Here is a 21,808-nt window from a genome sequence, read left to right as displayed (position 1 = left end):
TTAACGGACAAGCCAGCCGGCCCTTTACTTATGGGACACAGGCGCACGCTTGGCGTTGCACCTTTGTTGATGCACATGCAGCCACAGTGCACACAATTCACAAACACAGAAAATATTTTTTTCATTTGTTTGGAGTACCCTTTGGGGGTTACAGCACCCTTTAACGGACAAGCCAGCCGGCCCTTTACTTATGGGACACAGGCGCACGCTTTGTTGATGCACATGCAGCCACAGTGCACACAATTCACAAACACAGAAAATATTTTTTTCATTTGTTTGGAGTGCCCTTTGGGGGTTACAGCACCCTTTAATGGACAAGCCAGCCGGCCCTTTACTTATGGGACACAGGCGCACGCTTGGCGCTGCTCCTTTGTTGATGCACGTGCAGCCACAGTGCACACAATTAACAAACACAAAAAAATATATATTTTTTTTTTTGTGGAGTGCACTTTGGTTGTTACAGCACCTGTTAATGGTCAAGCCAGCCGGCCCTTTACCTATGACACAGGCACACGCTTGGCGCTACTTTGTTGATGCACGTGCGGCTACTGCGCACACAATTCACAAACACAAAAAAATATATTTTTTTTATTTTGTTTGGAGTGCCCTTTGGGGGTTACAGCACCCTTTAACGGACAAGCCAGCCATCCCTTTACTTATGGGACACAGGCGCACGCTTGGCGCTCCTCCTTTGTTGATGCACGTGCAGCCACAGTGCACACAATTCACAAACACACAAAAAATATTATTTTTTTAGCACTTGGTGGGAGCACCCCTGATGGACAGAGCACCCCCTGGACAACACTACAGCACCCCTTTAGGACTGGGACTCTGCACAGGACTTTGGAGTGGACACAGCCCCTATGGACAACTGACTGCACAACACAGTCCAGCCTGCCCCTATGGACTTTGGAGGAGTGGACACAGCCCCTATGGACAACAGCAGCACAGCACAACACAGCCAGCCCCTATGGACCTTGGAGGAGTGGACACAGCCCTTATGGACAACAGCAGCACAGCACAACACAGCCAGCCCCTATGGACTTTGGAGGAGTGGACACAGCCCCTATGGACAAAAGCAGCAAAGCGCAGCACAGCAGAGCACAACACTACACTACACTACACAGCCCAGCCAGCCCTAACTCCCACCCTCCCTCTTCACTGTCCACAGCCGCGTGAGAAAATGGCGCCGACGCGGGTACCTTATATAGAATCCAAAACCCGCGAGACCCGGAAGGCGGGATGATGACGTTTTGCCTCGATTTCAGATCCGAGTCAGGCGGGGAAAGTCGAGCCTGACTCGGATCGGCCTCGGATCGGGGGGGCTCGTGGGGGTTTCGGATTTCAGAAATCCGAACCTGCTCACCCCTAATGCAGACACCCACCAGCCTGGTTTAAAACGCCCACTTGTGCACGTCATGTCCAGGAAGTGTATGAAACCATCGGTACATCGGGTAACATCGGATGCTATCTCAGCGCTTTAGGTTGACCATACCCTGCCGAAAGCACTGCAAGCACTTCAGTGTAAAAACAAGCCAGGTGACATGTACTATGATGCTGTCTTATAATTATGTACACCTCTGAAACGCCTTAGAGATGCTCAGGCACGCCTGCGTTTGCACCTCCACTCCCCCATTTTTAATGGCCAGCCCGTTACCACCTACAAATGGCTTCTCCTGTCACTCACTCTGCTGGGCTGTCTATGTGCAGAGAGCGAACGCATTGTGAACTTTCGCTAAGGTATGCACATGCGCACTGCGATGCATACACATTGCATACCATCGACAGCAATGAGAGTATGCATCTTAGCGAGCGGGTCTGAATCAGGCCCACAATCCCTTACAATGGGTTATAAATGGTGACATGCTGACTGCCCATAGCTTATAGGAAGACCAATAATAAACTGTACATCTGTTCAAAAACATATAAGGTCACACATAGGTCAGTAGAATACAGTAGAGATGTGCGCTGACCCCTGTGTTTTGGTTTTGGTTTTGGATCTGGATCTCCCCTGGATTTGGATCTGAATCTGGTTTTGTTTGGTTTTTCCTCAGTGTTTTGTTTTTCAGTTTTGGTTTTGGATCCGTATTTTTCCAAAAAATGATATAAACAGCTAAAACCACATAATTTGGGCCTGCTGTTGTTCCTACAGTACTATTAACCTTAATAACAATTATTTTCAGGCATTTCTAGGCATTTTTAACCACCTCACAGCTCGCAATATTGATTTCACTATTTTTCACTAATATAGGCCAAAGGCTGCAGCGAGCTGGCTGGCTAAAGTAAGCAACAGAGCAGCGGCACAAACGCACGGCAGTTTAAAAAAATATAGGACATCTATGAAACATTGCCACACAGCAGTGGCAGACAGGATGGCAGTTTAATAAAGTATAATAATGTCAGTCAGCAATGCCCCAAATTGTGCCAAATGTAAAGGAAAGAGGTGCAAGATGGAATTGTCCCTCCCACCCACTCTTATGTGGGATATTAACACAGTTTAACAAACCAAGCACTTTAGCGACTAGGACTGACACTTTCGTGGCTGAACTCCTTGGTTTATTTGGGCTCCCACAAAACATTTTTTGGAAGGACTACCTTCAATTATGAAGGAGGAGGTTGATGATGAGGGTGTTCGTGGTGGAGATTGCATGTGCTGGTCCAAACTGCTGGTAGCTGATACTGGACTGCTTGAATGAATTTACAAATTATAATAATTTTGTAAAACAAATTGCATGGACTCGCTGCAAATGACGTAACATGGGGGAGATGCCTAGATGGTTAACATCCCTTCCTCTGCTAACTTTGGCTTTACAACTGTTGTCAGAATTTAAATTAAAATAATTCCATACCCAAGACGTGGCTTTTGTGGCTTTCCTTTTATCATGAGCAAGAACTGCTGCCACTGGTGGCTGATTTACACAAACAACATCCTCATCATAAACATCCTCATTAGCGTCAGATAGGACACAAATTTCCCCCTCATCCTCCTTTTGCACTTCCTCCACACTATCATCCTCATTTTTTATTATTTCACCATCTAATACTAGAACAGCCGTCATGGCATCAGTAATCTACTGTGAAACTGGGTGACAGCTGTTATACTTACTTCCTCTATCAAAGGACTGTTTAATAGTCAATTGTTTTTTTTAACTTACTGTTAGTAGTAGACTTCTTGGTCCCTTTCAGGGATGAAGATCCACCGCCAGCAGCAGCAACAGATATAGCACTCAAGGATCCTTCTGAGGAATCATTGATAGGAGAGGAGTCAGTCATGCTTTTTAAATTGTATGCAGGGCTACTTCCAATCATGATTAAGGATGTTGATGATGATGCAGGTGTTGGTGGTAGAGATTGCAGGCGCTTGGATCCAGATAGAAGGGAGCAGCTAGGTGACACTGGACTGATTGATGTTAGGTTTTTTGTCCCCAAAGTTTCTGAATTTGAAATACACTTTTCAATTTGATGAATGCGCTGCAAGTGACGTAACAGGGAGGAGGTTCCTAGATGGTTAAGGTCCTTACCTCTATTCACTGTTACTTGGCAATGGTTACAAATGGCTTGGAAAAGTTTGTCCAGATTTGGGTGGAAATAATTCCACACGTGAGAAGTGGATTTTTTGGTCCTTTGCCCAGGCATGGTAACATATGGATTTTTCCCGCCATGGGCAACAACTGTTGCCTGATTTACAGTTTTTACACAAACATCCTCAGCATCAACATCCTCATCATCATCAACATCCTCATCATCCTTGTTGTTGTTATCGCCAACTACATAAATATCCTTCTCAACCTCCTCGTGCAATTCCACAGAAGCATCCTCGATTTCTATGTCAGCATGTTGACTTGTGCTGCTCATCCCCACATTTGCAGAGGGCACACAAATGGTGGATGTACGATCCTCTTCAAGTACAGTATTAGAAAGATCAGTCTCACACATGGCAACCGCGGACACACTTGGATTCTCCTTGGGGATCTGTGACTTTTCTGAGACAATTTACATTTTTTTTGTACCTCTTCTTCAAGCAGAAGGGCTTAAATCATCACCAGTCATAAATAAAGGCCAAGGCCTTATCCTTTCCTTGCCACTTCATGTAGCCAATTTTTTGTTTCTCTAAAGCTGACTTAGCTTTAGATTTTTCTTGCTTTAAAAGGGTAAAAGTTGATTTTTTTTTTAGCCTGACTTAAGCCCTGGTTCATCGGCCTTCATAGATGACGTTGACTGCCTTGCATAGTCATCATGACTGCTGCTGGCAGCTACAAGACTGGTATGTGGATCCTGCTCTCCGGTCATGTGACTGTCCTCCATACTCACTGCGGTCTTACAGCAGTGTCACCAAGCAATTATAGCGCAGCTATGTTGGGGCTAACGCACACAACCACACACAGAAAAAAATGTCTTTTGGGTTTTTTTCACACTGGGGGTGAAGAGCACCCCTGAAAGAGGCAGCAGCCCCTTGACAGACAGCAGCACATCACACATCACCCCTGTGCACCGTCTCGGATCTGACTCAGATCCCCAAAGTTCGGGTGGGTTCGGTTCTTAGGGAACCGAAAGCGCTCATCCCTAGAATACAGATGCTTTCTGGTGATTATTTCTGGGTATAATCGCTACACCTAACCACCAAACTACTGTAGTAGTTTTATTTTTCATTTTGTGTGATATATTTCTGCATTAGCAAAGTTTTCTTTATTTTCATTTTTTATAAAATGTTTTAAATAAAAAAGTGACATTTCTGTAACATTCATCCAGATAAGATAGAAAACCCTTCAACTCTAATCATCAGATCTATCCCAGGCACCTTCATGCTAACCCCACAGATTACAGGAATTGTGCTGTGTTACTCTGAGAAGAATACGCTGAGGTTCTAAATGTTCATAATAATAGTAACTAGGGGTGAGCGGGTTCGGATTTCTGAAATCCGAACCCCCCCGAGCCCCCCCGATCCGAGTCCGATCCGAGTCAGGCTCGACTTTTCCCGTCTGACTCGGATCTGAAATCGAGGCAAAACGTCATCATCCCGCCTTCCGAGTCTCGCGGGTTTTGGATCCTATATAAGGTACCCGCGTCGGCGCCATTTTCTCACTCGGCTGTGGACAGTGAAGAGGGAGGGTGGGAGTTAGGGCTGTGTAGTGTAGTGTAGTGTAGTGCAGAGAAGTGTTGTGCTGTGCTGTGCTGTGCTGTGCTGTGCTGTGCTGCTGTTGTCCACTACTTCAAAGTCCATAGGGGCTGGCTGTGTTGTGCTGTGCTGCTGTTGTTAATAGGGGCTGTGTCCACTACTTCAAAGTCCATAGGGGCTGGCTGGACTGTGTTGTGCAGTCAGTTCTCCATAGGGGCTGTGTCCACTCCAAAGTCCTGTGTAGTGTCCCAGTCCTAATGGGGTGCTGTAGTGTTGTCCAGGGGGTGCTCTGTCCATCAGGGGTGCTCCCCCCAAGTGCTAAAAAAATAATATATTTTCTGTGTTTGTGAATTGTGTGCGCAGTAGCCGCACGTGCATCAACAAAGTAGTGCCAAGCGTGCGCCTGTGTCATAAGTAAAGGGCCGGCTGGCTTGACCGTTAAAGGGTGCTGTAACCCCCAAAGTACACTCCAGTCCAAACCCAAAAAAAAATTATTTTCTGTGTTTGTGAATTGTGTGCGCAGTAGCGGCACGTGCATCAACAAAGTAGTGCCAAGCGTGCGCCTGTGTCATAAGTAAAGGGCCGGCTGGCTTGACCGTTAAAGGGTGCTGTAACCCCCGAAAGTACACTCCAGTCCAAACCAAAAAAAAAATTATTTTCTGTGTTTGTGAATTGTGTGCGCAGTAGCCGCACGTGCATCAACAAAGTAGTGCCAAGCGTGCGCCTGTGTCATAAGTAAAGGGCCGGCTGGCTTGACCGTTAAAGGGTGCTGTAACCCCCAAAGTACACTCCAAACCCAAAAAATATATATATTTTCTGTGTTTGTGACTTGTGTGCACTGTGGCTGCATGTGCATCAACAAAGGAGCAGCGCCAAGCGTGTGCCTGTGTCCCATAAGTAAAGAGCTGGCTGGCTCATTTCTTAAAGGGTGGTGTAACCCACAAAGTGCACTACTCTCCAGCAAAAATAAAAAAATATTTTCTGTGTTTGTGTGCGCTTTAGCCGCACGTATATATCAATATAACATAAATGGAGGACCAAACTTTCTCCGATAAAAATAAAATAGGGAAAGATCAAGAACCACTTCCTCCTAGTGCTATTGCTGCTGCTGGGAGTTGTTCATCATCCCAGAGAGGAAGTAGGAACATCACTACTTTTACTAAACAATTGACCCTCCAACAGTCCCTAGCGATGAGGATGAAGTACGACAGCAGTCATCCTGAAGCAAAACGTATAACTGAGGCCTTGACTGCTATGTTGGTGTTAGACGTGTGTCCGGTATCAGCCATTAGTGCAGTGGGATTTAGACAATTGATGGTGGTAGTGTGTCCCCGGTTCCAAATCCCGTCTAGATTCCACCTGCATCCTCAAAGCAGCAGCGACAAGCGTGCATCTGTCTGTTAAAGGGTGGTGACACCCTCAAAGTGTGCTACACAAACAATAAAAATATTGTTCTTTTTTTTCCGGTCTTTGTGAAATGTGTGGGCTGTAGCCGCACCTGCATCCTTAAAGCAGCAGCGACAAGCGTGCGTCTGTCTGTTAAAGGGTGGTGACACCCTCAAAGTGTGCTACACAAACAATTAAAATATTGTTCTTTTTTTTCCGCTCTTTGTGAAATGTGTGGGCTGTAGCCGCACCTGCATCCTTAAAGCAGCAGCGACAAGCGTGCGTCTGTCTGTTAAAGGGTGGTGACACCCTCAAAGTGTGCTACACAAACAATAAAAATATTCTTCTTTTTTTTTCTGTCTATGTGAATTGTGTGGGCTGTAGCCGCGCTTGCATCCTCAAAGCAGCAGCGACAAGCATGCGTCTGTCTGTTAAAGGGTGGTGACACCCTCAAAGTGTGCTACACAAACAATAAAAATATTGTTCTTTTTTTTTCTGTCTTTGTGAATTGTGTGGGCTGTAGCCGCACTTGCATCCTCAAAGCAGCAGCGACAAGCGTGCGTCTGTCTGTTAAAGGGTGGTGTAACCCTCAAAGTGCTCCAAAAAATAGAAAACTATTTTTTTAATGTGTTTGTGACTTGTGTGCGATGTAGCTGCACTTGCATCCTCAAAGCAGCAGCGACAAGCGTGCGTCTGTCTGTTAAAGGGTGGTGACACCCTCAAAGTGTGCTACACAAACAATAAAAATATTGTTCTTTTTTTTTCGGTCTTTGTGAAATGTGTGGGCTGTAGCCGCACCTGCATCCTCAAAGCAGCAGCGACAAGCGTGCGTCTGTCTGTTAAAGGGTGGTGACACCCTCAAAGTGTGCTACACAAACAATAAAAATGTTGTTCTTTTTTTTTCGGTCTTTGTGAAATGTGTGGGCTGTAGCCGCACCTGCATCCTTAAAGCAGCAGCGACAAGCGTGCGTCTGTCTGTTAATGGGTGGTGACACCCTCAAAGTGTGCTACACAAACAATAAAAATATTGTTCTTTTTTTTTCTGTCTTTGTGAATTGTGTGGGCTGTAGCCGCACTTGCATCCTCAAAGCAGCAGCGACAAGCGTGCGTCTGTCTGTTAAAGGGTGGTGACACCCTCAAAGTGTGCTACACAAACAATAAAAATATTGTTCTTTTTTTTTCGGTCTTTGTGAAATGTGTGGGCTGTAGCCGCACCTGCATCCTTAAAGCAGCAGCGACAAGCGTGCGTCTGTCTGTTAAAGGGTGGTGACACCCTCAAAGTGTGCTACACAAACAATAAAAATATTGTTCTTTTTTTTTCTGTCTTTGTGAATTGTGTGGGCTGTAGCCGCACTTGCATCCTCAAAGCAGCAGCGACAAGCGTGCGTCTGTCTGTTAAAGGGTGGTGACACCCTCAAAGTGTGCTACACAAACAATAAAAATATTGTTCTTTTTTTTCCGGTCTTTGTGAAATGTGTGGGCTGTAGCCGCACCTGCATCCTTAAAGCAGCAGCGACAAGCGTGCGTCTGTCTGTTAAAGGGTGGTGACACCCTCAAAGTGTGCTACACAAACAATAAAAATATTGTTCTTTTTTTTCGGTCTTTGTGAAATGTGTGGGCTGTAGCCGCACCTGCATCCTTAAAGCAGCAGCGACAAGCGTGCGTCTGTCTGTTAAAGGGTGGTGTAACTCTCAAAGTGCTCCAAAAAATAAAAAACTATTTTTTTAATGTGTTTGTGACTTGTGTGCGATGTAGCCGCACTTGCATCCTCAAAGCAGCAGCGACAAGCGTGCGTCTGTCTGTTAAAGGGTGGTGACACCCTCAAAGTGTGCTACACAAACAATAAAAATATTCTTCTTTTTTCTGTCTTTGTGAATTGTGTGGGCTGTATCCGCACTTGCATCCTCAAAGCAGCAGCGACAAGCGTGCGTCTGTCTGTTAAAGGATTACATCGGTGACAGCATCCAAGTAGGCATGTCAGACAGTCCGTACCTGTACTGGCAGGAAAAAGAAGCAATTTGGAGGTCCCTGTACAAACTGGCTCTATTTTACCTGAGTTGCCCCCCCTCCAGTGTGTACTCCGAAAGAGTGTTTAGTGCAGCCGGGAACCTTGTCAGCGAAAGGCGTAGGAGGCTGCTTCCACAAAATGTGGAGAAGATGATGTTCATAAAATGAATTATCAACTCTTCCAGGGAGACCAGCCTCCAGAACGTTCAGAGGGACCTATGGTTCCAGCGGGGACGAATTAATACTCTGTGAGGATGAGGATGTACACACTGAAGAGGGTGAGGAATTGGTGGATGAGGAGGATGAGGATGACATCTTGCCTCCGTAGAGCCAGTTTGTGCAGGGACAGATTAATTGCCAGCTTGTTTTGTGGGGGCCCAAACGAACCAATCATTTCAGCCACAGTTGTGTGGCAGACCCTGGCGCTGAAATGATTGGTTTGTTAAAGTGTGCATGTCCAGTTTATACAACATAAGTGTGGGTGGGAGGGCCCAAGGACAATTCCATCTTGCACCTCTTTTTTTTCTTTGTATTATGTACAGTTTGGGGCCTAGTTTTTCAAACTGCCATCCTGTCTGCCACTGCAGTTTCATGCCTAGATGGGTCACGTGTTTGTGCCGCCCACTCGTGTCGCTTAGCATAGTCATCCAGCTACCTCGGTGCAACCTTTTGGACATAAAAACACTATTGTGAGGTGTGATGTGTTCAGAATAGACTGGAAATGAGTGGAATTAAGGTTATTGAGGTTAATAATAGCATAGGAGCAGAAAAACCTACAAATTCTGTGATTTTAGCTGTTTTTATGCTTTTTTTTCAAAAAAATACAGATCCAAAACACAAAACCCAGAACCCAAAACACGGAAGGGTGGTTTTGGCAAAACCAATCCAGATCCAAAACACGAAGAAAGATCCAGATCCAAAACCAAAACACAAAACACGAAAAGTGGCCGGTGCACACCCCTAATAGTAACAGTAACCTCTTAATTGTACTTTCACCTGTTACAATATATACTGCCATCATTATAGGAAGAGGTCACAGCGTCTCTCTCTCCATAGGCAAACGCAGGGGGGGTTTCCATCTGCCTGGAAACCCCCTCCCCAGCACACACCATGACCATAATAGAAATAGTAATATAATAGAATGTTACTAGTGCTGCATGTTCTTCTCAGTATCACAAATGAAATGATTAGCACCAACTGTGGATCTTTTAAAATGTGTCAGCCAGTAATATATACACCTGTGCACCAACTAGAAGATGTGGAAAACATGCACTGTTAGGGGTGCACTGCTATAGACCATCAATAGGGTTAATTATTAATACTGTATAATAATACACTATCCAGTACATAAGGTGGAGACCGATGGAGACCGATATGTACATATATGTCCAGGGCAGTGCTAGGTTCTTCTGCTGCTCCCCCAGACTCCAGGACTTGCTCCAATGCTCTGGAATGATGCCCACATCTGAAAAAAAAACCATTCTGCTCAGGCAGGATGGCCCTACTGCCGCACAGGGCTGGATTAAGGCTTGTGGGGGCCCCAGGGCAACTAAATTGCGGGGGCCCCCTTCAAGCCACACAGAGCCGAGCCCAACTCAGCCGTGCCCCCAGTAGCAATCCCCCTCAACAGTAGTCCCCCCAGGAGTACCCCTAGTAGTGATCCCCCCTCTATGCTGTGACCCCAGTAGTGGTCCCAGCAATGTGCAGTGCCCCCAGTAGTATCCCCAGTAGTGCCCATAGTAGTAGTCTGTTCCCTCCCCAGCAGTGCCCTTAGTAGTAGTCCGTTCCCTCCCCAGCAGTGCCCTTACTAGTAGTCCGTTCCCCCCCAGCAGTGCCCTTAGTAATAGTCCGTTCCCTCCCCAGCAGTGCCCTTAGTAGTAGTCCGTTCCCTCCCCCAGCAGTGCCCTTAGGAGTAGTCCGTTCCGTCCCCAGCAGTGCCCTTAGTAGTAGTCCGTTCCCCCCCCCAGCAGTGCCCTTAGGAGTAGTCCGTTCCGTCCCCAGCAGTGCCCTTAGTAGTAGTCCGTTCCCCCCCCCAGCAGTGCCCTTAGGAGTAGTCGCCCCCCCCCCGGCCGGCCAGACACACACACACAGGTAGAAAAAAAAAATCTCCACTTACCTTAATCCCCGCTCCGGCATCTGCTCCTCCATCCGGCGTCCTCCCGGGCCGGCCCGCTCTGCGTGACGGGAGAGACGTCGACGTCTCTCCAGTCAGCCACTGCGGGAGCCGGAAGATGGAGGCTCTGGCAGTGGGCCGCAGCGCAGCAGCCGATGAGAGTCTGTCTGACTCTTATCGGCTGCTAAAACAAACACACAGCTGCCGGCTCCGGCAGCTGTGTGTTTGTGCTGTGTAGTGCGGACGGCACTTATGTGCCGTCCACACTACCACCCTGCCCCAAGCTGATGCAGCAGCACTGACTGTGCTGCTGCATGCTGTAGTGTGGGGGCCCTCTGTGTGTGGGGGCCCAGGGACGACTGCCCCTGTTGCCCCCCCTTAATCCGGCCCTGCTGCCGCATCTAATGGCTTACTGTGATCGCTGGTCCTGTATATGCTGGAATTATGCAACACAATACACTTTGTATGTAACATATTAAAGCTGGATAAGTGGTAATTATGCCAGGCTTGCCTACCCTCCCGAATTCAGCGGGAGACTCCCGATTATTAATTAAGTCTCCCGCTGCCCTGCAAATCATACTACTTCTCCCGGTTTTACAGGCACTCTGTGAAAATCCAGACTGTACATGCGCAAGTCTGGAAATGCAGGGGGGTGGTGCCTAACAGGAGACGTCATGAATGAAGCTATGCCAGCAACAACGCGGCGCATCTAGTCCTAGCCCCAGCAGTACCCGGCTGACTCACTCTGCCTCTACCAGCTGCCCCGCTCCTCCTGTCCCCGGCCCCCCTCCACCGCAAATACCCAGTTCCCAGGGGCGGACTCTGCCGGGTTGCAGGGGGAATTGTGCTCACCTGGCTCGCACCATCTTGCACTGCTGTGGGCCACCTAGTGTCCTACACAGTAGGTGCATGCGATCTTGGACTGTGTGTGTGCAGCCCATGCGGCACTCCGTCCATTGTCTCAGCAACAGCGGGGAATTAGTATTGGCTCCACCACCTCCTGACCAAAGCCTACAGGAGGCGGGGATTCAGAGTGACAGACCGCTGCTCTTGTGGTGCCTCAGTCCCGGCAGCTGCCGCAGAACATGGGAGGGGATGTGGGTAGGCAAAGTTCTACTGGTGTGAAAGATCCTGAGAGGCTGAGAGAGGAGCACACTCACCCCCTGCAGCTGCCCCACACAGACTCATGTAGCCTAATGAAGGACGGTGCATCCCTCCTTCCAGAAGAAGTACAGGTACTGACTGACAACTTTATACTCCACTGTCATTTGTGTGACACTACTACTTGTATTAATCGGAGCTGACTTCTGTGTCCCTTCGACTACCCCCACCTAGTCCCTGCTACTACCACTACTACCACTCCAACACTTGATGTCTGTCAGTGCTGCTGCTACTACCTACACCCCCCACAGATTAAATGTATCACTTGTACTACCCCCAACCAATCTCTGCTACTGCTATTATCAGTCCAAGCAGTCATCTGTGTCCCTACTACTACCCCCACCTGTCACCTGTGTCCCTCAGTCACCTATACCCCTGCTACTACCCCCATCTGTCACCTGTGTCCATCTGTCACCTATACCCCTGCTACTACCCCATCTGTCACCTGTGTCCCTCTGTCATCTATACCCCTGCTACCACCTCATATGTCACCTGTGTCCCTCTGTCCCCTATACCCCTACTACCACCCCATCTGTCACCTGTGTCCCAGCTACTACCGCCATCTGTCCCCTATACCCCTGCTACCACCCCATCTGTCACCTGTGTCCCAGCTACTACCGCCATCTGTCCCCTATACCCCTGCTACCACCCCATCTGTCACTGTGTCCCAGCTACTACCGCCATCTGCCCCCTATACCCCTGCTACCACCCCATCTGTCATCTGTGTCCCAGCTACTACCGCCATCTGTCCCCTATACCCCTGCTACCACCACCATCTGTCACCTATACCCCTGCTACTAACACAATTTGTCACCTATACCCCTGGTACTACTGCCATTTGTCATGTGCCTCTGCTACTACCGCCATCTGTCACCTGTGTTCCTGTTACTACCGCCATCTGTCACCTGTGCCCCAGCTACTACCCTCCATCTATCATCTGTATCCATGATGCTACCTCCTTGTGTCATTGTGTCCCTGTACTACTACTTTTGAAGCTTGTGGGCTAGTACTGTGTGTGTGCCCCCCAAGCTAAGATTTGCCAGCCAGCCGCTGGCAGTGTTGTGAGTAGCGGTGGCCGGCTAGCAGTGTTGGACAGTGTGCTTGGCGGCGACGGAGGATGCGGTGGCAGGCATGCAGTGGTGGCCCTTCTCTTCTCCCCACCACGGTTGCTAAAATATAAGGGAACTGCATGAAGGGGTCCATAGTGGCTGGGTGGGGAGTGTCACCCTGCACTCTGAAACGGCACTCACTGACAGCCATTCATTCCACGGCTGTCAATGAGTGTCCTTTCTGAGGGCAGGTAATGCCTGTGATATTCAGCACCCACATTCTTCAATTTCTCCTGTTAGCATTTGGGTCTGACAATCTAGTATTGTAAAAAGGAGCCAATCTCTACTACACTGAGTGGCAAATGATAAGCCCATAGGTGGAGGTAGACACGCCCTTTGGGCAGAGGTGGCCACGCCCCCTCTACTTTTATAATCTCCCTGAAACTACTTTTCAAAAGTAGGCAAGTATGAATTATGCCCTCTTCATGGACTGGCCACACTCACTCTACACTCAAGCATTTGGAAACCCCCCTCTAGAAATCCTGCGTTTGCCACTGCTCTCCCCGGGGCACTGACCATTCCCTCTATTTATCAGGCTGCCGTCCCTCGCATGTGGCTGGGGCCCTCTGCTGATGACCTGTGGGGGCTGCTCATGTCTCTCTGTGATAGCAGAGATCTGACATTTTCTATTATAACAAGTACATCATGACAGCATTGTATCTGATGTATTCATCTTCCCACCTTATTGCAATGTAATAATATATGTCCCGTATACATACTTGCCTACTCTCCGGAAGGTGCGGCAGACTCCCGAATGTGGAGAGTAGGCCGCCCTCCCGCATACTGACCACTTTCTGGCATAGTGGACACTACGGAGAGGGTAATGCCATGAATCGTGGGTAATCAGGGAGGGGGCATAGCCAATATAACATGTTTCTATGAAAATAACATCATATTGGCCCCGCCCCCTTTAGACTGGCCCACAATTCGTGTGGGCAGGGCCTAGACATACTTAATGCTGGGCCTCGTCCCAACCTCCAGACAGCGGCATCTCTCCTCTGGGCTTCTCCCGGAGGAGAATGTGCAAAAGTAGGTAAGTATGCCCATATAGTGGATCCCAGCCATTTAATAAAGCATATAGGGCCTGATACAGTAAGGATGGCTATTTCGATCGCAATAGCGATTATGCACTGTGAAGATATGCTAATGATTGTAATCGCAATGCTATACACAGCCTAACATAAGGACGCCCCCTTTACCTTGCACACATCCGTAATACTTAACAAGACTGCGAAACCATCGGTAACATGGAGTACCATCGCAGCCTCACACACACTTACACAAGCTCTGACGTTACTCAGGAATCACTAACCTCATCTCACTCAGTGACAGCCCAAGCTGCGTATGGCATCACAGTGACTAATTTATGCACACCCCTGTAACAGCATTCAAACGCACTGACACACCTGCGTTTTGCCGACCACCCCTTCGTCACCACCCCCAAACGCTCACTTCCTGCCAGTCACTCTGCGATGGGTCTGCATAGTCACCGCAGTGGAGTCTTCGTGCACACACCCTGCGATGCATATGCATGTGCAGAATGCAACAATCGCCCGATTGCGTGCATAATTACAGTTGCGATCATTAGTGAATCAGGCCCATAATGTAATGCCTCAACATAACTGCAACTTCAAGTAATGCCATGGAGTAAATTTACTAAAGGCCAATTTATGTAGATTGATTTTGGTCGATTAGAAATCATTCTAAATCGATGTCGTGTTTCTGGGACTAAATTACATATTTACTAACACTTGCAGAAACAAATGAAATATTGTCTATTAGTAGACGTATGATTTAGCCCCACAAAACACAACATCGATTTAGATCGATTTAAAATTGATCAAACTCATTCTATAGACCTTTAGTGAATTTACCCCCATGACTTAAACAAGTGGAGGCTATGAACTAATCGTTACATGTAAGCTGCACAGAGTGTATTCAGAGCAGCAGCTGATGCCGATGTTCACGGACTTGATTGATTTTTTTTGCCACTGCTCATGTGTGGAAATCCCTAAATTTTTGTACGGCGCATGCGTCCCACAGAGTGTACGCACAAGGGCGCCGCGGCACAGTATCAGAAATGTGCTGGACATTCCAGGTCACTGAAGTGTGGTGGGCGTGTCACTGATGTGTGGTGGGCGTGTCACTGATGTGTGGTGGGCGTGTCACTGATGTGTGGTGGGTGTGTCACTGAAGTGTGATGGGCGTGTCACTGAAGTGTGATGAGTGTGTCACTGATGTATGGTGGGCGTGTCACTGAAGTGTGGTGGGCGTGTCACTGATGTGTGGTGGGCGTGTCACTGAAGTGTGGTGGGCGTGTCACCGATGTGTGGTGGGCATGTCACTGGTGTGTGGTGGGCGTGTCACTGATGTGTTTGTGCACAGAGATGCTCAATCATTCACTTTGGAGGCCCTATGCACCTGCCATAAGTATGGTGCAAGTTTCAATGGTGCGACCGCTGGCGGCATCTAATTATACATCATGCTGTATTACAGTATATACGGATGCTGACAGGGGATGAGTACAGGATGCCGGCGCTCGGGAACCCAGCCATCAGAATCCCAATACCAGTCCCAATCTCGACCAGGTTACAATGCCGTCACCTAAAGGTAAGTACGCCTTACCTAAACCTCCCTCCATGCAGCCTAAACCTAGCCTCCCCTAGTGCCTAAACCCTGTCCTCCCTGCAGCCTAAACCTAACCTTTACCCTAGTGGCTAACCCTATGGCCTAACACTCCCCCTAGTGCATAATCCTTAACCCTAATCCTCCTAGTGCCTAAACCTAACCCTCCCACTCGCCGGTATTCTGATACAAAGTAAGTATTTCGGTGTAGGCATTCGACCGCCGGAATCCCAGCAGTCGGGATTCTGACTGCATCCAACTGACAGTGGGCATCTCAGTCCTTGCACATTCATATGCAAGGATGTACACCAGGGAAGGACTTGGTAGCAGCATTTGCAGAAAGTCGGACGCAGATGGGCGTCCATTTCTGATTCAGGCCCTGTATCTTTATTGTAGAGATGTGCGGGTTCGGTGTTATTCGGTTCTTATCGCCAAATTAGCTCAAGGTCGGATTAGTTCGGATTTATCATATTGGCTATCCAAAACACATGAGAGCTGGGTTGCCAATATGATGCCATTAATGAGAACTGAACATATCCGAGTAAAACTGAACCACACATCTCTACTTTATTGTACAGTTATGGATAGTACAGATACTGTATAGGTGGAAATCACATGCTGTACTCCAGCCTTTGCGGTATCCATAGTAGCGTACTGTAGGTTGTGTCCTCTAGATACATGGCTCACACAGCGCCGACTGCAATCACGTTAGGCCCCTCCCCTCTATCATTTGTACTATTGTGATCATAGAAAAAAGTTTTGTTTCACTTTCTTTTTTAGCATTATGTAACAAAAGACAGTGAGGGGACAATCAGACGGCTTTTATTTTCTATGACAAATATATACAGCTTATGTACTCTGCATGTACGGATTCTCTGTTACTTAAACCTTGTTGCTATTTTCTGGATAAAACCTGTGTTACGAGATGTTAATGTAAGTGTTCCCACCGCTGCCCACAAACACAATGGCAAGCCTGAATCTGCAGGGATTCAAGCTCTTCCAATCACAGCAGCCCATTTAGAAATTACATCGTGAGCTCACTCTGGAGCAAATACAAGATGGCCGCTCAAGCCAATTGTGGATTACTTTGAAATTGCCCCATACCCTCGTGTTGACTTATACTAGTCCCCACGAGGTGGCAGGCCTCAGTCCAACAGCAGAGAAGAGCTCCTGAAGATTAGAGAAGGCAGAAGATGCTGAGAGGCACAAAAGAGCTGATGCCGACCGGAAGAGGGGTCGGTGAAGACGTTGGTCGTCCTGGTGCAGCAGTGGCCACTTCATAAGAGCTTAAGCAGGCCACTGCTGGCCAGGTAAAGGCCAGCACCACAGATGCCAGAAACCCTGAGGTGGGGAGGAGTGGCTCACTTAAGATAATCACAGCTGGAAGCCATGAGGTGATGAGGATTAGGCCCAGGGCCAGCTCTTGGAATGTTCGGCCAGTGCGTTCGAACAGAGGTGCCACCCCATAGAGGGCGCACCCCTCCCCAACATCCCAATTTCAGCGGGACAGCAATGTCCCACTGTTCCACCCGTGGGCCGAAGTGGACCGCGGGTGGTCTGGTCAGGAGGTTGGGTATCCCCACCGCTTCAGCTGTATGGATGCTCTGCACATGTGCGCGGCATCCATTCAGTGCCGGGAGAGGTGTCACGCTGGGAGGCGGTTTTCTGGAAGCTGAGGCCTGAGGCTGCGGGAGGAAACGGAGGCGAGGGGCCTGAATGTACGACCTCCGCATCCACGGGTCTTGGTCGTTGGCGAGACCTAGTCAAAGGTGCGGAATCTAACCCACGAGATGGTGTTCGCCAGTGACCCCACCAATCGGGATATGGGCTTGAGCTGCACCTCGTAAGCAGGTGGCGGTCCTTTGACTAGGTGACCAAAGCCTGCGGGAAAAAGGAGAGATGAACACTCGTGGCCCAAAGGGTCGGTGCCAGTAAGGGGCACGTAGGGACACTGTACTTGAGGTACAAGGAAGTGTGCACTGTGGACACACTCTACCGGGTTGCCGGTCAGAAAGAGCACACCACGATGCAATACTGTAACACGTAGGTAGGGACCACAGAGTCCAGTAACGAGGTGGGTAGTGGCACTGGAGCCAGCCAGAGATTATAACGCTGGAGAGGTGGGTACGTATAACTACACTCAGGCTGTGATGGTAAAGCACTGGTGAAATGGATAGTATACTGCACACAGGTGGCGGTGGTAACGCACTGGTGGAATGGAGGTATACTGCACACAGGCGAGGTGGTAACGCACTGATGAGATGAATGATATAGCTGCACACAGGCTGAGGTGGTAAAGCACTGGTGAGATGGATGATTTAGCTGCACACAGGCTGAGGTGGTAAAGCACTGGTGACGATATAGCTGTACACAGGAATAGATCACTAGAAACAAGGGAACCTGGAACGAGAGACCACTAGTAACACTAGCAGCGACAATGGTTGTTCAGGCAACTACCTGATACACAGGAGCCGGAAATATACCCCTGGAAGCCCACTGATTGGTCCACAGCATCAGCTGACTGGCCAGACTGTCAGGGGAGGAAGGGCAGTCAGAGAAGGAAGTGTCATGGCGGCGCCCATGACAGGGACTCCGATCCCGCGCACCAGGCCGCCAGAGACACCAGCATCAGGGAGAATGCTCAGCACCTCCCACGTCGCCGCACCAGCTGCCCGACTGCCCGGGAAATCAGAGGAAGCCGGCGGGACGGTAAGGGACGGCCGATCCCTGGCTGAACTCTGACAAGAGGGCTGGGGGAAACCCAGCTAGTGAGGAAGTGCTGGCCTCACCCCCAGCCTGACGTTACATGGGAGGCGTACCATGTGGGCACGCCCCCAAATAGCATCATTTAGTGGTGTGGCCTCTGGTAATTAGGTCGTGTCTACCCCTTGAGCCGGCCCTGATTAGGCCGTCTCACGTGAACACTGTGTGGAAGCCCTGGCTTGGTTCAGTCAAAGACTGCAGTACTGACAAGTCTGCCAACAGTGTATATGTATCCCCCTAAACCACCAGGGTGTCTGGCACCAGGCCTATGGGACAACTGGGCACTAGGCTCTGGTGCCATAGGGTTCGGGCATAATTGGCTTGTATTAGGCCCGGGAGGCATGAAAGACTAAGACCCTATAGATATATATGTACATATACCCGAAAGTAAGGTAGGCACTAGGCCTAAGGGTGCAAAGACATTAAGCCCAACAGGGAATATAAGCAGCCCCATTGGTAGGTGGGTACGAGGTCCAAGCCACTGAGGATATGAGTCCCTTTAGTAATGGTCATATGCCTCTTGTTAGGCTGGCACTAGACCCAAGCCACTGTGAGCCTAGTGCCCACAGTGCTTTAATTAGTGTATAGGCCCATTGGTAAGCCATTGAGGGTAGGCAGTTGACAAGTAGCAGCTTGTGTTTATGATACTGTTTAGTTTAGCTGCTTGTGTTTATTGCTATGGTTTGTCACTGTACTGATGGGAAACATACAGTAGTAGTAGTAGCAATTTGTGGATAGTATAGTGCACTACACCCAGCCTGTATTTGTCTTTGATGTTTCACCATGTCAGTTATAGTTATAAGGCTCTGACGTATGTAGGTTGCACTAAGGCTGTTGTGGGTGGTACATGTTTGGGGAAAAAGTCAGCGTCGTGCAGCCATGTGAGTGGGATGGTTTTGTGCTTAATTGCAGGTACTGAGACCATGACCGTTCATCTATCAAGGTGACAAGAGAACGCTCGGTGAGTGCATCCATTTTTTGTTTGTTATCCCTACTTCGCCCACCACTTGACGGGCGATTCCATCAGTTGCCCTCTGGTGCTAGGCATCGGGTGGTGCTTAGTCTGAGGCCAAGGGTCCCAGTGATGACCTTCCACGGAACCCAGCGGAGGCCATATAGATGTAGCATAGTTATATACATGTGAATATGACATGAATAGTAGTAATAAAAAGGTACGAGTTATAGGTACACATTAATGTATTCATATTGTGTTATTCTGTGGGGCTTTACATTGTTTCCCCTCGTCGATAGATTAGGATATGTTTTACATTGTAATTAACGGATTAAAGGTCAGAGCAGCGCAGTCTTGCAGATATTAGTTTTGTTTTAGGACCATTATAACAATAAAATAGTAAATAAAGACCATGATGCAGCCTTTAGCTATTTCCATGTGATTAGCCCCACCCCAGAAATGTATATAATAATATTATATAGAATAGATATACTGTAATATCGTATAGATCAGGGGTAGACACCCAGCTGCTGTGGAACGACTCAGCATGCACTGCCATGGTTTTACTATGCCCTAACAGCAAAACTGTGACAGGTCATTCTGGGACTTTTAGTTCATCAGCAGTTGGAGTGTCATAGGTTGCCTACGCCTAGATATACCACATATGTGTACTGTACGCTGGCTCTAATGAGGGTAAAGGATCAGTAACTAAGGTTCCTCACGTAGTTTCAGTTTAATTTATTTTATGTAATCTCTGCAGCGACGGCCGCACTCATGGACGGCACCCGTGTTCTAGTGTCTATGGTGGGAATAAGGGAAGCCAGAGCCAATGGTGGGTGGGCAGCTATGGGGTGATGGAGTCTTTTTATGGAACTGGATGAGATTTACTCTGCTAGATACCAAATACAAATGTCATCTCTGTCTCTCAGCAGCGCAGGTGATCTGGTCTCATAATACTGGGAAGGGGGCAGGCGGAACGGGGTGGGAAACAGTTATTGTAGAGGCATTTTTTATTCTTATTTTATTTTTTTCTGTTGTTGGATTATCTATATTTATAGAAAGGGCAGTTGGAATAATAGGGCCTCTGCACCTCAATGCTGTAAGAGGTCATATACTGGCTACAATATAGGTGGGTACACATCAGTTAGAACTCTCTGCTGACCCGCCGTTGCACCATCAGAACAGCCGACCAGCTAAGCTATACACTCTTACCAATCGGCCCCTCGATGTGTCAGCGCTGACATCACAACTGGGCGGGCATTTGAATTTTCCTGCCCATCTGAGCTGTCAATCACTGGCGGTTCCTGCAACATGTGTACGGGCGGTCGGCTGACTGCCCATACACACAGCAAGCTGCGCCGATATATATCTGCAGATATATCGGCCATCTGCTGTGCTGCAGAGCCGATGTGATATATCTGAGAACTACATCGTTCACAGACTTATAAAGAGTAGTCACCTGCCTCCCGCTCTTGATATATCGGCCTTTGGATTATATATTACCCAGTGTGTATCCAACTTATGTAATGTTGGTTAGTTTCATATTCTTAATTGATTACTAGGACTGGATGCTAACGAAGCCTTTCCCGCATCCATGATGTTTTTCATTTAACACACCATACTGAATGTACTACACTCTGGGTTATATGGATGTCGTTCCCTTCCTCCCAACTCCCAGATAAAGCGAATAACTTACTCTAATACAATACATATATAATAATTACCTGCTGAGACTATATTCCCGCAAATAAACACCGTTAGAAGCAGAACAAACATGTTGATTGTAGCAGCTGCATATCAGGATTGGTATTTTCCATGCAGAAAAAGTCTTTACAATGTTTCTGCAGTCGTTGTCTTATCAGCCAGAGAGGAGAAAATTTACTTCTTGCTACAACACGGTTAGATGTCTTCTGCTTTCTAAATTGCTAGGTTAACTGTGCAGCTTAAAACTTCCTGTTACCTAAAGGTTACAGAGTATATTCTTACACATATTGATGGGCTGACTGCTAAAAGCTCTGTAGATAACACACAACGGTTGGTCTCTAGTAGGTGTTTTCCATTATAGAACAACATGGCTGGTTTATTTATTAATTATATCATTGTTTTCCGGCCAGTGGAACCTGGAAACACTCTGGTTATTCTGTGTGGCTGAAACAGTTCAAACGCTACATCAAAGTCTGACCTGTTTCTAGTTCTACTGTAGGACAAGCGCCATGTTAATAACTTTTTCCATTTTTCTTCAAATTAATTGCTCGGTTTAGCGTTTTAATCATCAAAGATTGTAAGCTTTCGAGCAGGGCCCTCTTACCATTTTCAAATTAACATATTGAGGACCTCAGCGCTAAGGTCAAAGAAACTGGACACATAAATATATACCAACACTCTGAAAAAACCTTTCACACGCGCAGTGCCTATATTAACTAGAGATGAGCGGGTTCGGTTCCCTGAGAACCGAACCCACCCGAACTTTGGAATACGAGCCGAGATCCGAGTCGGCTCGGGTTTTTTCCACCTGACTCGGATCTCAAAACGAGGCAAAACTTCATCAACCCGCTGTCGGATTCTCGTTGATTTTG

At 47.9% G+C, this 21,808-nt stretch overlaps 1 protein-coding gene across 1 annotated transcript in view; it reads right to left on the bottom strand.

Moving 5' to 3' along the window:
- Window positions 1-21,009, bottom strand: part of LOC148442974 (cell surface glycoprotein CD200 receptor 1-B-like) — a 69,859-nt gene extending 48,850 nt beyond the window's left edge. Inside the window, exon 1 of the mRNA XM_088463441.1 lies at window positions 20,957-21,009. Within this exon, the coding sequence (XP_088319567.1) occupies window positions 20,957-21,008 (52 nt within the window). The 5' untranslated portion in view covers window position 21,009. The remainder of the gene's footprint in view (window positions 1-20,956) is intronic.
- Window positions 21,010-21,808: the final 799 nt, after the last annotated feature.

This window comes from Taudactylus pleione, unplaced genomic scaffold (genome assembly GCF_031769625.1).
Source record: "Taudactylus pleione unplaced genomic scaffold, aTauple2 ptg001374l, whole genome shotgun sequence".
Classification (NCBI taxonomy): Eukaryota; Metazoa; Chordata; class Amphibia; order Anura; family Myobatrachidae; genus Taudactylus; species Taudactylus pleione.
Note: the sequence above shows the minus strand (reverse complement) of the source record. Positions and strands in the feature narration are given on the sequence as shown.